The 15,476-nt window shown below is 46.8% G+C and overlaps 1 protein-coding gene across 1 annotated transcript in view; it reads left to right on the top strand.

Moving 5' to 3' along the window:
- The window catches only part of ice2 (interactor of little elongator complex ELL subunit 2), a 65,719-nt gene that overhangs the window by 6,707 nt on the left and 43,536 nt on the right, over positions 1-15,476 (top strand). Inside the window, exons 8-10 of the mRNA XM_084185594.1 lie at positions 4,331-4,512; positions 10,138-10,990; positions 13,084-13,250. Coding sequence (XP_084041720.1) covers positions 4,331-4,512; positions 10,138-10,990; positions 13,084-13,250 — 1,202 coding nt within the window. The remainder of the gene's footprint in view (positions 1-4,330; positions 4,513-10,137; positions 10,991-13,083; positions 13,251-15,476) is intronic.

Raw genomic sequence — 15,476 nt, 5'->3', positions numbered from 1 at the left:
TTCTTTCAACACAAAATATCTTGAAATCAATGATGTGAAGTATATAAACCCTGGATCGCTGATGCTTTGTATTGGCCAATGAGAGGCTTTGAAGCCACCGGTCGGCCATATTGTCAAAGCAAATGTTATTTGTAATCCTTCTGCACACACTGCAGCAGGCATTTTGGCCCACTCCTCCATACAGACCTTCTCCAGATCCTTCAGGTTTCGGGGCTGTCGCTGGGCAATACGGACTTTCAGCTCCCTCCAAAGAATTTTCTATTGGGTTCAGGTCTGGAGACTGGCTCGGCCACTACAGGACCGACCTTGAGATGCCTCTTACGGAGCCACTCCTTAGTTGCCCTGGCTGTGTGTTTCGGGCCGTTGTCATGCTGGAAGACCCAGCCACGACCCATCTTCAATGCTCTTACTGAGGGAAGGAGGTTGTTGGCCAAGATCTCGCGATACATAGCCTCATCCATCCTCCCCTCAATACGGTGCAGTCGTCCTGTCCCCTTTGCAGAAAAGCATCCCCAAAGAATGATGTTTCCACCTCCATGCTTCACGGTTGGGATGGTGTTCTTGGGGTTGTACTCATCCTTCTTCTTCCTCCAAACACGGCGAGTGGAGTTTAGACCAAAAAGCTCTATTTTTGTCTCATCAGACCACATGACCTTCTCCCATTCCTCATCTGGATCATCCAGATGGTCATTGGCAAACTTCAGATGGGCCTGGACATGCGCTGGCTTGAGCAGGGGGACCTTGCGTGCGCTGCAGGATTTTAATCCATGACGGCGTAGTGTGTTACTAATGGTTTTCTTTGAGACTGTGGTCCCAGCTCTCTTCAGGTCATTGACCAGGTCCTGCCGTGTAGTTCTAGGCTGATCCCTCACCTTCCTCATGATCATTGATGCCCCACGAGGTGAGATCTTGCATGGAGCCCCAGACCGAGGGTGATTGACCGTCATCTTGAACTTCTTCCATTTTCTAAGAATTGCGCCAACAGTTGTTGCCTTCTCACCAAGCTGCTTGCCTATTGTCCTGTAGCCCATCCCAGCCTTGTGCAGGTCTACAGTTTTATCCCTGATGTCCTTACACAGCTCTCTGGTCTTGGCCATTGTGGAGAGGTTGGAGTCTGTTTGAGTGTGTGGACAGGTGTCTTTTATACAGGTAGCGAGTTCAAACAGGTGCAGTTAATACAGGTAATGAGTGGAGAACAGGAGGGCTTCTTAAAGAAAAACGAACAGGTCTGTGAGAGCCGGAATTCTTACTGGTTGGTAGGTGATCAAATACTTATGCAAATTAATCAGTTAAAAATCATACAATGTGATTTTCTGGATTTTTGTTTTAGATTCCGTCTCTCACAGTTGAAGTGTACCTATGATAAAAAGTACAGACCTCTACATGCTTTGTAAGTAGGAAAACCTGCAAAATCGGCAGTGTATCAAATACTTGTTCTCCCCACTGTAGAGGTAGTACCAGTACTGAGTCAGGGGTACCAGGTAAAAACATGGCTATATACAGGGAGTACCAGTACTGAGTCAGGGGTACCAGGTAATAACATGGCTATATACAGGGAGTACCAGGTAATAACATGGCTATATACAGGGAGTACCAGGTAATAACATGGCTATATACAGGGAGTACCAGGTAATAACATGGCTATATACAGGGAGTACCAGGTAATAACATGGCTATACACAGGAAGTACCAGGTAATAACATGGTTATATACAGGGAGTACCAGGTAATAACATGGCTATATACAGGGAGTACCAGGTAATAACATGGCTATATACAGGGAGTACCAGGTAATAACATGGCTATATACAGGGAGTACCAGGTAATAACATGGCTATATACAGGGAGTACCAGGTAATAACATGGCTATATACAGGGAGTACCAGTACTGAGTCAGGGGTACCAGGTAATAACATGGCTATATACAGGGAGTACCAGTACTGAGTCAATATGCAGGGGTACCAGGTAATAACATGGCTATATACAGGGAGTACCAGGTAATAACATGGCTATATACAGGGAGTACCAGTACTGAGTCAGGGGTACCAGGTAATAACATGGCTATATACAGGGAGTACCAGTACTGAGTCAATATGCAGGGGTACCAGGTAATAACATGGCTATATACAGGGAGTACCAGTACTGAGTCAGGGGTACCAGGTAATAACATGGCTATATACAGGGAGTACCAGTACTGAGTCAATATGCAGGGGTACCAGGTAATAACATGGTTATATACAGGGAGTACCAGTACTGAGTCAATATGCAGGGGTACCAGGTAATAACATGGCTATATACAGGGAGTACCAGTACTGAGTCAGGGGTACCAGGTAATAACATGGCTATATACAGGGAGTACCAGGTAATAACATGGCTATACACAGGAAGTACCAGGTAATAACATGGTTATATACAGGGAGTACCAGGTAATAACATGGCTATATACAGGGAGTACCAGGTAATAACATGGCTATATACAGGGAGTACCAGGTAATAACATGGCTATATACAGGGAGTACCAGGTAATAACATGGCTATATACAGGGAGTACCAGGTAATAACATGGCTATATACAGGGAGTACCAGTACTGAGTCAGGGGTACCAGGTAATAACATGGCTATATACAGGGAGTACCAGTACTGAGTCAATATGCAGGGGTACCAGGTAATAACATGGCTATATACAGGGAGTACCAGTACTGAGTCAGGGGTACCAGGTAATAACATGGCTATATACAGGGAGTACCAGTACTGAGTCAATATGCAGGGGTACTAGGTAATAACATGGCTACAGTGCATTCGGAAAGTATTCAGACCCCTTCCTTTTTCCACGTTTTGTTACGTTACAGCCTTATTCTAAAATGGATTACATTATTTTTTCCCCTCATCAATCTACACACAATACCCCATAATGACAACGCAAGAACAGGTTTTTAGAAATTTTAGCACATTTATTAAAAATAAACAACAGCAATACCTTATTTACATATATATACGTATTCAGACCCTTTGCTACGAGACTCGAAATTGAGCTTGGATGCATCCTGTTTCCATTGATCATCCTTCAGATGTTTCTAAAACTTGATTGGAGTCCACCTGTGGTAAATTCAATTGATTGGACATGATTTGGAAAGGCACACACCTGTCTATATAAGGTCCCACAGTTGACAGTGCACGTCAGAGCAAAAACCAAGCCATGAGGTCGAATGAATTTTTCCGTAGAGCTCTGAGACAGGATTGCGTCGAGGCACAGATCTGGGGAAGGATACCAAAACATTTGTGACTCATTTCAGGAAACTAGGCGGATGTCACGTGTCACTACTTCACAGGAGCGCCATTTGAACGTAAACTTTTTTGGCAGAAATTTCTTCTGGAACATGTGAACTTTCATGTGCCTTAATAACAAACTTGTAAGCCATCTGTAAATACGAATAAAATTGTTAAATTACGAGCCTAGTTGGTTTAGCCACGGAAAAAGACAGCAACCTTCCCGCTAGCCATGATTGGCTGAGATAATGAGTGGGCTGGAAATGCCGAGAGATGAGTTCGGATTGGTCTGCCATGTAGCGCGCTTCTGTCTATAACATGAGCTGGTCAGTATGTGTAGGTAATCCTGGAGCATCCTGGAGCCCCAGGCCGAGGGAGATTGACAGTTATTTTGTGTTTCTTCCATTTGCGAATAATTGCACCAACGGTTGTCACCTTCTCACCAAGCTGCTTGGCGATGGTCTTGTAGCCCATTCCAGCCTTGTGTAGGTCTACAATCTTGTCCCTGACATCCTTGGTGAGCCCCTTGGTCTTGGCCATGGTGGAGAGTTTGGAATCTGATTGATTGATTGCTTCTGTGGACAGGTGTCTTTTATACAGGTAACAAACTGAGATTAGGAGCACTCCCTTTAAGAGAGTGCTCCTAATCTCAGTTTGTTACCTGTATAAAAGACACCTGGGAGCCAGAAATCTTTCTGATTGAGAGGGGGTCAAATACTTATTTCCCTCATTAAAATCAATTTATAAAAAATGTGTTTTTCTGGATGTTTTTGTTGTTATTCTGTCTCTCACTGGTCAAATAAACCTACCATTAAAAGTATAGACTGATCATGTCTTTGTCAGTGGGCCAACGTACAAATTCAGCAGGGGATCAAATACTTTTTCCCCTCACTGTATATGTCGATACTATTCCCAGAGGCGACCCAGAACATTTCCCAGTCCGGGTGATCAAAGCTGTTTTGATGCATAGATTAAAATTGGTCAGACCAACTTTGAACAGTCCATTGAGAGATCTACCATGTTTCGACCCTAACCCTAATGTGAACCATGTCTCTGTATTGCAGGCAGTAAACAGAGTAAGACAGTGTACATCGACCCTCCACTGCTGCAGACAGCGATGACTGTGAGAGAGAGGAGTCTGCTGTTCCATGAGGAGAGCATGAAGCTGTCAGTCAACAAGACTGGAACTAAGAACGTCTTCCACCTCATGACTGAGGTTCCAGCTATGGACAGACAACTACCAGCTGTATGTAACCTAACCCCTAACCCTAACCCTACATCTCCTAACTGTATGTAGCCTAACCCCTAACCCTGACCTTAACCCTACATCTCCTAACTGTATGTAACCTAACCCCTAACCCTGACCTAACCCTACATCTCCTAACTGTATGTAACCTAACCCCTAACCCTGACCTTAACCCTACATCTCCTAACTGTATGTAACCTAACCCCTAACCCTGACCTTAACCCTACATCTCCTAACTGTATGTAACCTAACCCCTAACCCTGACCTTAACCCTACATCTCCTAACTGTTAGTAGCCTAACCCCTAACCCTGACCTTAACCCTACATCTCCTAACTGTATGTAGCCTAACCCCTAACCCTGACCTTAACCCTACATCTCCTAACTGTATGTAACCTAACCCCTAACCCTGACCTTAACCCTACATCTCCTAACTGTATGTAACTTAACCCCTAACCCTGACCTTAACCCTACATCTCCTAACTGTTAGTAGCCTAACCCCTAACCCTGACCTTAACCCTACATCTCCTAACTGTTAGTAACCTAACCCCTAACCCTGACCTTAACCCTACATCTCCTAACTGTATGTAACCTAACCCCTAACCCTGACCTTAACCCTACATCTCCTAACTGTATGTAACCTAACCCCTAACCCTGACTTAACCCTACATCTCCTAACTGTATGTAACCTAACCCCTAACCCTAACCTTAACCCTACATCTCCTAACTGTATGTAACCTAACCCCTAACCCTGACCTTAACCCTACATCTCCTAACTGTATGTAGCCTAACCCCTAACCCTGACCTTAACCCTACATCTCCTAACTGTATGTAACCTAACCCCTAACCCTGACCTAACCCTACATCTCCTAACTGTATGTAACCTAACCCCTAACCCTAACCCTAACCCTACATCTCCTAACTGTTAGTAGCCTAACCCCTAACCCTGACCTTAACCCTACATCTCCTAACTGTATGTAACCTAACCCCTAACCCTAACCTTAACCCTACATCTCCTAACTGTATGTAACCTAACCCCTAACCCTGACCTTAACCCTACATCTCCTAGCTGTTAGTAACCTAACCCCTAACCCTGACTTAACCCTACATCTCCTAACTGTTAGTAGCCTAACCCCTAACCCTGACCTTAACCCTACATCTCCTAACTGTATGTAACCTAACCCCTAACCCTGACCTTAACCCTACATCTCCTAACTGTATGTAACCTAACCCCTAACCCTGACCTTAACCCTACATCTCCTAACTGTATGTAACCTAACCCCTAACCCTGACCTAACCCTACATCTCCTAACTGTATGTAACCTAACCCCTAACCCTAACCCTAAATCTCCTAACTGTTAGTAGCCTAACCCCTAACCCTGACCTTAACCCTACATCTCCTAACTGTATGTAACCTAACCCCTAACCCTGACCTTAACCCTACATCTCCTAACTGTATGTAACCTAACCCCTAACCCTGACCTTAACCCTACATCTCCTAACTGTATGTAACCTAACCCCTAACCCTGACCTTAACCCTACATCTCCTAACTGTTAGTAACCTAACCCCTAACCTTAACCCTACATCTCCTAACTGTATGTAACCTAACCCCTAACCCTGACCTTAACCCTACATCTCCTAACTGTATGTAACCTAACCCCTAACCCTGACCTTAACCCTACATCTCCTAACTGTTAGTAACCTAACCCCTAACCCTGACCTTAACCCTACATCTCCTAACTGTTAGTAACCTAACCCCTAACCCTGACCTTAACCCTACATCTCCTAACTGTTAGTAACCTAACCCCTAACCCTGACCTTAACCCTACATCTCCTAACTGTTAGTAACCTAACCCCTAACCCTGACCTTAACCCTACATCTCCTAACTGTTAGTAACCTAACCCCTAACCCTGACTTAACCCTACATCTCCTAACTGTATGTAACCTAACCCCTAACCCTGACCTTAACCCTACATCTCCTAGCTGTATGTAACCTAACCCCTAACCCTGACTTAACCCTACATCTCCTAGCTGTTAGTAACCTAACCCCTAACCCTGACCTTAACCCTACATCTCCTAGCTGTTAGTAACCTAACCCCTAACCCTGACCTTAACCCTACATCTCCTAACTGTTAGTAACCTAACCCCTAACCCTGACCTTAACCCTACATCTCCTAACTGTATGTAACCTAACCCCTAACCCTGACCTTAACCCTACATCTCCTAACTGTATGTAACCTAACCCCTAACCCTGACCTAACCCTACATCTCCTAACTGTATGTAACCTAACCCCTAACCCTGACCTTAACCCTACATCTCCTAACTGTATGTAACCTAACCCCTAACCCTGACCTAACCCTACATCTCCTAACTGTATGTAACCTAACCCCTAACCCTGACCTTAACCCTACATCTCCTAACTGTATGTAACCTAACCCCTAACCCTGACCTTAACCCTACATCTCCTAACTGTATGTAACCTAACCCCTAACCCTGACCTTAACCCTACATCTCCTAACTGTATGTAGCCTAACCCCTAACCCTGACCTAACCCTACATCTCCTAACTGTTAGTAGCCTAACCCCTAACCCTGACCTTAACCCTACATCTCCTAACTGTTAGTAGCCTAACCCCTAACCCTGACCTTAACCCTACATCTCCTAACTGTATGTAACCTAACCCCTAACCCTGACCTTAACCCTACATCTCCTAACTGTATGTAACCTAACCCCTAACCCTGACCTTAACCCTACATCTCCTAACTGTATGTAACCTAACCCCTAACCCTGACCTTAACCCTACATCTCCTAACTGTTAGTAACCTAACCCCTAACCCTGACCTAACCCTACATCTCCTAACTGTATGTAACCTAACCCCTAACCCTGACCTTAACCCTACATCTCCTAGCTGTTAGTAACCTAACCCTGACCTTAACCCTACATCTCCTAACTGTATGTAACCTAACCCCTAACCCTGACCTTAACCCTACATCTCCTAACTGTATGTAACCTAACCCCTAACCCTGACCTTAACCCTACATCTCCTAACTGTTAGTAGCCTAACCCCTAACCCTGACCTTAACCCTACATCTCCTAACTGTATGTAACCTAACCCCTAACCCTGACCTTAACCCTACATCTCCTAACTGTATGTAACCTAACCCCTAACCCTGACTTAACCCTACATCTCCTAACTGTATGTAACCTAACCCCTAACCCTGACCTTAACCCTACATCTCCTAACTGTATGTAACCTAACCCCTAACCCTGACCTTAACCCTACATCTCCTAACTGTATGTAACCTAACCCCTAACCCTGACCTTAACCCTACATCTCCTAACTGTTAGTAGCCTAACCCCTAACCCTGACCTTAACCCTACATCTCCTAACTGTATGTAGCCTAACCCCTAACCCTGACCTTAACCCTACATCTCCTAACTGTATGTAACCTAACCCCTAACCCTGACCTTAACCCTACATATCCTAACTGTTAGTAACCTAACCCCTAACCCTGACCTTAACCCTACATCTCCTAACTGTATGTAACCTAACCCCTAACCCTGACCTTAACCCTACATCTCCTAACTGTATGTAACCTAACCCCTAACCCTGACCTTAACCCTACATCTCCTAACTGTATGTAGCCTAACCCCTAACCCTGACCTTAACCCTACATCTCCTAACTGTTAGTAACCTAACCCCTAACCCTGACCTTAACCCTACATCTCCTAACTGTATGTAACCTAACCCCTAACCCTGACCTTAACCCTACATCTCCTAACTGTATGTAACCTAACCCCTAACCCTGACCTTAACCCTACATCTCCTAACTGTATGTAACCTAACCCCTAACCCTGACCTTAACCCTACATCTCCTAACTGTATGTAACCTAACCCCTAACCCTGACCTTAACCCTACATCTCCTAACTGTTAGTAACCTAACCCCTAACCCTGACCTTAACCCTACATCTCCTAACTGTTAGTAGCCTAACCCCTAACCCTGACCTTAACCCTACATCTCCTAACTGTTAGTAGCCTAACCCCTAACCCTGACCTTAACCCTACATCTCCTAACTGTATGTAGCCTAACCCCTAACCCTGACCTTAACCCTACATCTCCTAACTGTATGTAACCTAACCCCTAACCCTGACCTTAACCCTACATCTCCTAACTGTATGTAGCCTAACCCCTAACCCTGACCTTAACCCTACATCTCCTAACTGTATGTAGCCTAACCCCTAACCCTGACCTTAACCCTACATCTCCTAACTGTTAGTAGCCTAACCCCTAACCCTGACCTTAACCCTACATCTCCTAACTGTATGTAACCTAACCCCTAACCCTGACCTTAACCCTACATCTCCTAACTGTTAGTAGCCTAACCCCTAACCCTGACCTTAACCCTACATCTCCTAACTGTATGTAGCCTAACCCCTAACCCTGACCTTAACCCTACATCTCCTAACTGTATGTAACCTAACCCCTAACCCTGACCTTAACCCTACATCTCCTAACTGTATGTAGCCTAACCCCTAACCCTGACCTTAACCCTACATCTCCTAACTGTATGTAGCCTAACCCCTAACCCTGACCTTAACCCTACATCTCCTAACTGTATGTAACCTAACCCCTAACCCTGACCTTAACCCTACATCTCCTAACTGTATGTAACCTAACCCCTAACCCTGACCTTAACCCTACATCTCCTAACTGTATGTAACCTAACCCCTAACCCTGACCTTAACCCTACATCTCCTAACTGTTAGTAACCTAACCCCTAACCTTAACCCTACATCTCCTAACTGTATGTAACCTAACCCCTAACCCTGACTTAACCCTACATCTCCTAACTGTATGTAACCTAACCCCTAACCCTGACCTTAACCCTACATTTGGTTTCATAGCAGATGTTTTGTAATGGTTTCCCTTCCTAGAGTAAGAAGTTGGTTTCTAACTGAGTGTGTGTTCTACTGGAGAGCTCTAACTGAGTGTGTGTTCTACAGGAGAGCTCTAACTGAGTGTGTGTTCTACTGGAGAGCTCTAACTGAGTGTGTGTTCTACTGGGGAGCTCTAACTGAGTGTGTGTTCTACAGGAGAGCTCTAACTGAGTGTGTGTTCTACAGGAGAGCTCTAACTGAGTGTGTGTTCTACTGGAGAGCTCTAACTGAGTGTGTGTTCTACAGGAGAGCTCTAACTGAGTGTGTGTTCTACAGGAGAGCTCTGAGTGTGTGTTCTACAGGAGAGCTCTAACTGAGTGTGTGTTCTACAGGAGAGCTCTAACTGAGTGTGTGTTCTACTGGAGAGCTCTAACTGAGTGTGTGTTCTACAGGAGAGCTCTGAGTGTGTGTTCTACAGGAGAGCTCTAACTGAGTGTGTGTTCTACAGGAGAGCTCTAACTGAGTGTGTGTTCTACAGGAGAGCTCTAACTGAGTGTGTGTTCTACAGGAGAGCTCTAACTGAGTGTGTGTTCTACAGGAGAGCTCTAACTGAGTGTGTTCTACTGGAGAGCTCTAACTGAGTGTGTGTTCTACTGGAGAGCTCTAACTGAGTGTGTTCTACAGGAGAGCTCTAACTGAGTGTGTGTTCTACTGGAGAGCTCTAACTGAGTGTGTGTTCTACAGGAGAGCTCCCAGAGGAGGCTGGTGTCGTTTGAGAGCTCTGGTCTGGACTTTGGTCTGGATCTCACAGACCTAGAAACATTTGGAGAAACGACTCAGTCCCCCAAGAGGCTGAAGACCCATAAACTACAGAAAGACTTGGTTAGTCAGTCTAAAACCAAGTCTAAACAGTACAGTGGGACACTGGTTAAAGAGGTCTCTAAGGCCAGCAGAAGTCAGGAGGAAGAGGTGAACTTCATGACAGACATGAAGGTGGTTTCAGAGAAAGAGCATGGAGAGCAGAGCTGTGCTGAACAATCATTGGCTGCTACTGTCCCCTCAGCCAATCAGCTGAAGCCTGGCTCTTTACAGGACTCTGAGGAGCAGTTATTCTCAGGTGGAGACTCGGAGGACGAGCGCCTGGTGATCGATGACCCTGTATCTCCAGTCACCACCACCAACAGGTTACCCCCGACCACGGTGACCCAACTCTCCCCAACTCATCAACAGGACACCCCACGGTCCCCCTCCGCCCCCAGGGACAGACCCAGCCTCGCCTCGTCACCACCACTCCCCGCCACTGGGACAAGGAGAGTGTCCAGGAAGGCTAAGGTACCAGGGTGCTGTGACCAGCTGGGTCAGATCTTAGCCATGCAGAAAGCCATGCTCAAACCCAACCCCTCGAACAACCAGACCCAGGACCCAACCAGCCCCTGGTCCTCCCAGCCCGCAGAACCCCTCTCCAACCCAAACCCCCAGTCGCTGGTGAAGCCCTGTGTCTCCATCTACCTGGAGAGTACCCAGGATGGAGAGACGTATGTCGACGCCCCTTCTCGGTCTGCACCAATAGTCAACAGGACGACTGTACAACAGAAACGTTAGTATTAACCATCAACATGGACAGATACAAATATATTCCAACAGTATGTGAGATTGTAGCATGTTGTTATGTGTGTAATGATGATAGCAGTGGATGTGTTACATGTTAATGTGTCCCCCCCCAGGGCTGCTGTGTTACATGTTAATGTGTCCCCCCCAGGGCTGCTGTTACATGTTAATGTGTCCCCCCCCCAGGGCTGCTGTGTTACATGTTAATGTGTCCCCCCCCCCCCCCAGGGCTGCTGTGTTACATGTTAATGTGTCCCCCCCCAGGGCTGCTGTGTTACATGTTAATGTGTCCCCCCCCCAGGGCTGCTGTGTTACATGTTAATGTGTCCCACCCCAGGGCTGCTGTGTTACATGTTAATGTGCCCCCCCCCCCCCCCCCCCAGGGCTGCTGTGTTACATGTTAATGTGTCCCACCCCAGGGCTGCTGTGTTACATGTTAATGTGTCCCCCCCCCAGGGCTGCTGTGTTACATGTTAATGTGTCCCCCCCCCCCCCCCCAGGGCTGCTGTGTTACATGTTAATGTGTCCCCCCCCCAGGGCTGCTGTGTTACATGTTAATGTGTCCCCCCCCCCAGGGCTGCTGTGTTACATGTTAATGTGTCCCCCCCCCCAGGGCTGCTGTGTTACATGTTAATGTGTCCCCCCCCAGGGCTGCTGTGTTACATGTTAATGTGTCCCCCCCCAGGGCTGCTGTGTTACATGTTAATGTGTCCCCCCCCAGGGCTGCTGTGTTACATGTTAATGTGTCCCCCCCCCCCCCCAGGGCTGCTGTGTTACATGTTAATGTGTCCCCCCCCCAGGGCTGCTGTGTTACATGTTAATGTGTCCCCCCCCCCAGGGCTGCTGTGTTACATGTTAATGTGTCCCCCCCCAGGGCTGCTGTGTTACATGTTAATGTGTCCCCCCCCCAGGGCTGCTGTGTTACATGTTAATGTGTCCCCCCCCCCAGGGCTGCTGTGTTACATGTTAATGTGTCCCCCCCCCCCCCCCCCAGGGCTGCTGTGTTACATGTTAATGTGTCCCCCCCCCAGGGCTGCTGTGTTACATGTTAATGTGTCCCCCCCCAGGGCTGCTGTGTTACATGTTAATGTGTCCCCCCCCAGGGCTGCTGTGTTACATGTTAATGTGTCCCCCCCCCAGGGCTGCTGTGTTACATGTTAATGTGCCCCCCCCCCCAGGGCTGCTGTGTTACATGTTAATGTGCCCCCCCCCCCAGGGCTGCTGTGTTACATGTTAATGTGCCCCCCCCCCAGGGCTGCTGTGTTACATGTTAATGTGTCCCCCCCCCAGGGCTGCTGTGTTACATGTTAATGTGTCCCCCCCCCCCAGGGCTGCTGTGTTACATGTTAATGTGTCCCCCCCCCAGGGCTGCTGTGTTACATGTTAATGTGTCCCCCCCCAGGGCTGCTGTGTTACATGTTAATGTGTCCCCCCCCCCAGGGCTGCTGTGTTACATGTTAATGTGTCCCCCCCCCCCCCCCCCCAGGGCTGCTGTGTTACATGTTAATGTGTCCCCCCCCAGGGCTGCTGTGTTACATGTTAATGTGTCCCCCCCCCAGGGCTGCTGTGTTACATGTTAATGTGTCCCCCCCCAGGGCTGCTGTGTTACATGTTAATGTGTCCCCCCCCCAGGGCTGCTGTGTTACATGTTAATGTGCCCCCCCCCCCAGGGCTGCTGTGTTACATGTTAATGTGCCCCCCCCCCAGGGCTGCTGTGTTACATGTTAATGTGCCCCCCCCCCAGGGCTGCTGTGTTACATGTTAATGTGTCCCCCCCCAGGGCTGCTGTGTTACATGTTAATGTGTCCCCCCCCCCCAGGGCTGCTGTGTTACATGTTAATGTGTCCCCCCCCCAGGGCTGCTGTGTTACATGTTAATGTGTCCCCCCCCAGGGCTGCTGTGTTACATGTTAATGTGTCCCCCCCCAGGGCTGCTGTGTTACATGTTAATGTGTCCCCCCCCCCCCCCCCCAGGGCTGCTGTGTTACATGTTAATGTGTCCCCCCCCCAGGGCTGCTGTGTTACATGTTAATGTGTCCCCCCCCAGGGCTGCTGTGTTACATGTTAATGTGTCCCACCCCAGGGCTGCTGTGTGATGATCTCATGGTGGGGGCTGAGGACGAGGGGGACTATTCCTCTCCAGAGGAAGGAAACCTGCTGTATAAACTGTACAGTCTACAGGACCTGCTGCTGTTGGTGCGGAGCGACGTCTGTCAGGCCTATACCCGCAGGCTGGGCACCAGCAACAAGGTCTGGACAGAGATACAGGGCCTTCAGAAACTAGTCACACCCCTTGACTTTTTACACATTTTGTTGTTACAAGGTGGGATTAAAATGTAATTGTCATTTTTTTGTGAACGATCTACACAAAATACTCGGTAATGTCAAATTGGAAGAAACATTTGTAAAACACTAATACATCTTGATTACATAAGTATTCAATCAATCCCGAGTCAATACATGTTAGAATCACCTTTGGCAGCGATTACAGCTCTGAGTCTTTCTGGGTAAGTCTCTAAGAGCTTTGCACACCTGGATTGTACAATATTTGCACTAAGACCGCTCTCAACGAGCTGTATAAGGTCAATCGGTAGAGCATGGCGCTTGTAACGCCAGGGTAGTGGGTTCGATCCCCGGGACCACCCATACGTAAAAATGTATGCACATATGACTGTAAGTCGCTTTGGATAAAAGCGTCTGCTAAATGGCATATTATCTATTATTATTATAAGAAAATGCTCATCCAGAAGCGGCGCTCCTAGTGGCCGGGGACTTTAATGCAGGCCACCTTAAATCCATTTTACCTCATTTCTACCTGCATGTCACATGTGCAACCAGAGGGAAAAAAACTCTAGACCACCTTTACTCCACACACAGAGACGCATACAAAGCTCTCCCTCGCCCTCCATTTGGCAAATCTGACCAAAAACTAAAGCAGGAAGCACCAGTGACTCGGTTAATAAAAAAGTGGTCAGATGAAGCAGATGCTAAGCTACAGGACCGTTTTGCTAGCACAGACTGGAATATGTTCCGGGATTCATCCAATGGCATTCAGGAGTATACCACCTCAGTCACCGGCATCATCAATAAGTCGTAGTCTGCGCTCCAGCAGGTATATCTCACTGGTCATCCCCAAAGCCAACACCTCCTTTGGCCGCCATTCCTTCCAGTTCTCTGCTGCCAATGACTGGAACGAACTGCAAAAATCTCTGAAGCTGGAGACTCTTATCTCCCTCACTAACTTTAAGCATCAGTTGTCAGAGCACCTTACCGATCACTGCACCTGTACACAGCCCATCTGAAATTAGCCCACCCAACTACCTCATCCCCATATTGTTATTTATTTTGCTCTTTTGCACCCCAGTATCTCTATTTGCACATCATCTCTTGCACATCTAGCATTCCAGTGTTAATACTAATTGTAATTATTTTGCACTATGGCCTATTTATTGCCTTACCTCCATAACTTGCTACATTTGCACACACTGTATATATATTTTCTGTTGTATTTTTGACTTTATGTTTTGTTTTACCCCATATGTAACTCTGTGTTGTTGTTTTTATCGCACTGCTTTGCTTTATCTTGGCCAGGTCGCAGTTGTAAATGAGAACTTGTTCTCAACTGGCTTACCTGGTTAAATAAAGGTGAAATAAAATAAATAAATAAAATAAAAAAGTCCATCGACGACTTCGTCCCCACAGTGACGGTACGTACATATCCCAACCAGAAGCCATGGATTACAGGCAACATCCGCACTGAGCTAAAGGCTAGAGCTGCCGCTTTCAAGGAGCGGAACACTAATATGCCCTCAAACGAACCATCAAACAGGCAAAGAGTCAATACAGGACTAAGATTGAATCCTACTACACCGGCTCTGACGCTCGTCGGATGTGGCAGGGCTTGCAAACTATTACGGACCACAAAGGGAAGCACAGCCGCGAGCTGCCCAGTGACGCGAGCCTACCAGACGAGCTAAATACCTTTTATGCTTGCTTCGAGGCAAGCAACACTGAAGCATGCATGAGAGCACCAGCTGTCTCTGGAAATACCTCCCCATAATGTTTAAATGATTGGAATGGGATGATGTCTTACATGAAAAAAAAAACACATTTACATTACCAAGTACATTAATGGGGTAAACCTTCTCTAAAAGAATGTATTAGGCTGTTTGAGAGAAGATTTGAATCCTAATCAACCCATCCAATGTGAGTACATCTGTTGTTGCAGTACAGTAGATCATTAAAGCTACAGTACTCTAGCAGTAGTCAAGCTGCTTATGCTGAAAAGCCTAGTTAGTGCATAGGTCAAATTAGCTTTTGAATTTCGTGTATTTTTCGGCCTCAGACAAAAGCTAATATTTCACTTAAAGGAGTTTTTTGTTTTAATACACTCCCCACTCCCTCTTTGTAAACATGTACCACACATCTGGTATATGCTGTTCACTGTGTTGAGTAAACCTTCAGTAAACCTTCAGT

This window comes from Coregonus lavaretus (assembly GCF_964263955.1).
Source record: "Coregonus lavaretus genome assembly, chromosome: 21".
Lineage (NCBI taxonomy): Eukaryota > Metazoa > Chordata > Actinopteri > Salmoniformes > Salmonidae > Coregonus > Coregonus lavaretus.
This window is presented reverse-complemented; position numbering and strand designations above follow the sequence as displayed.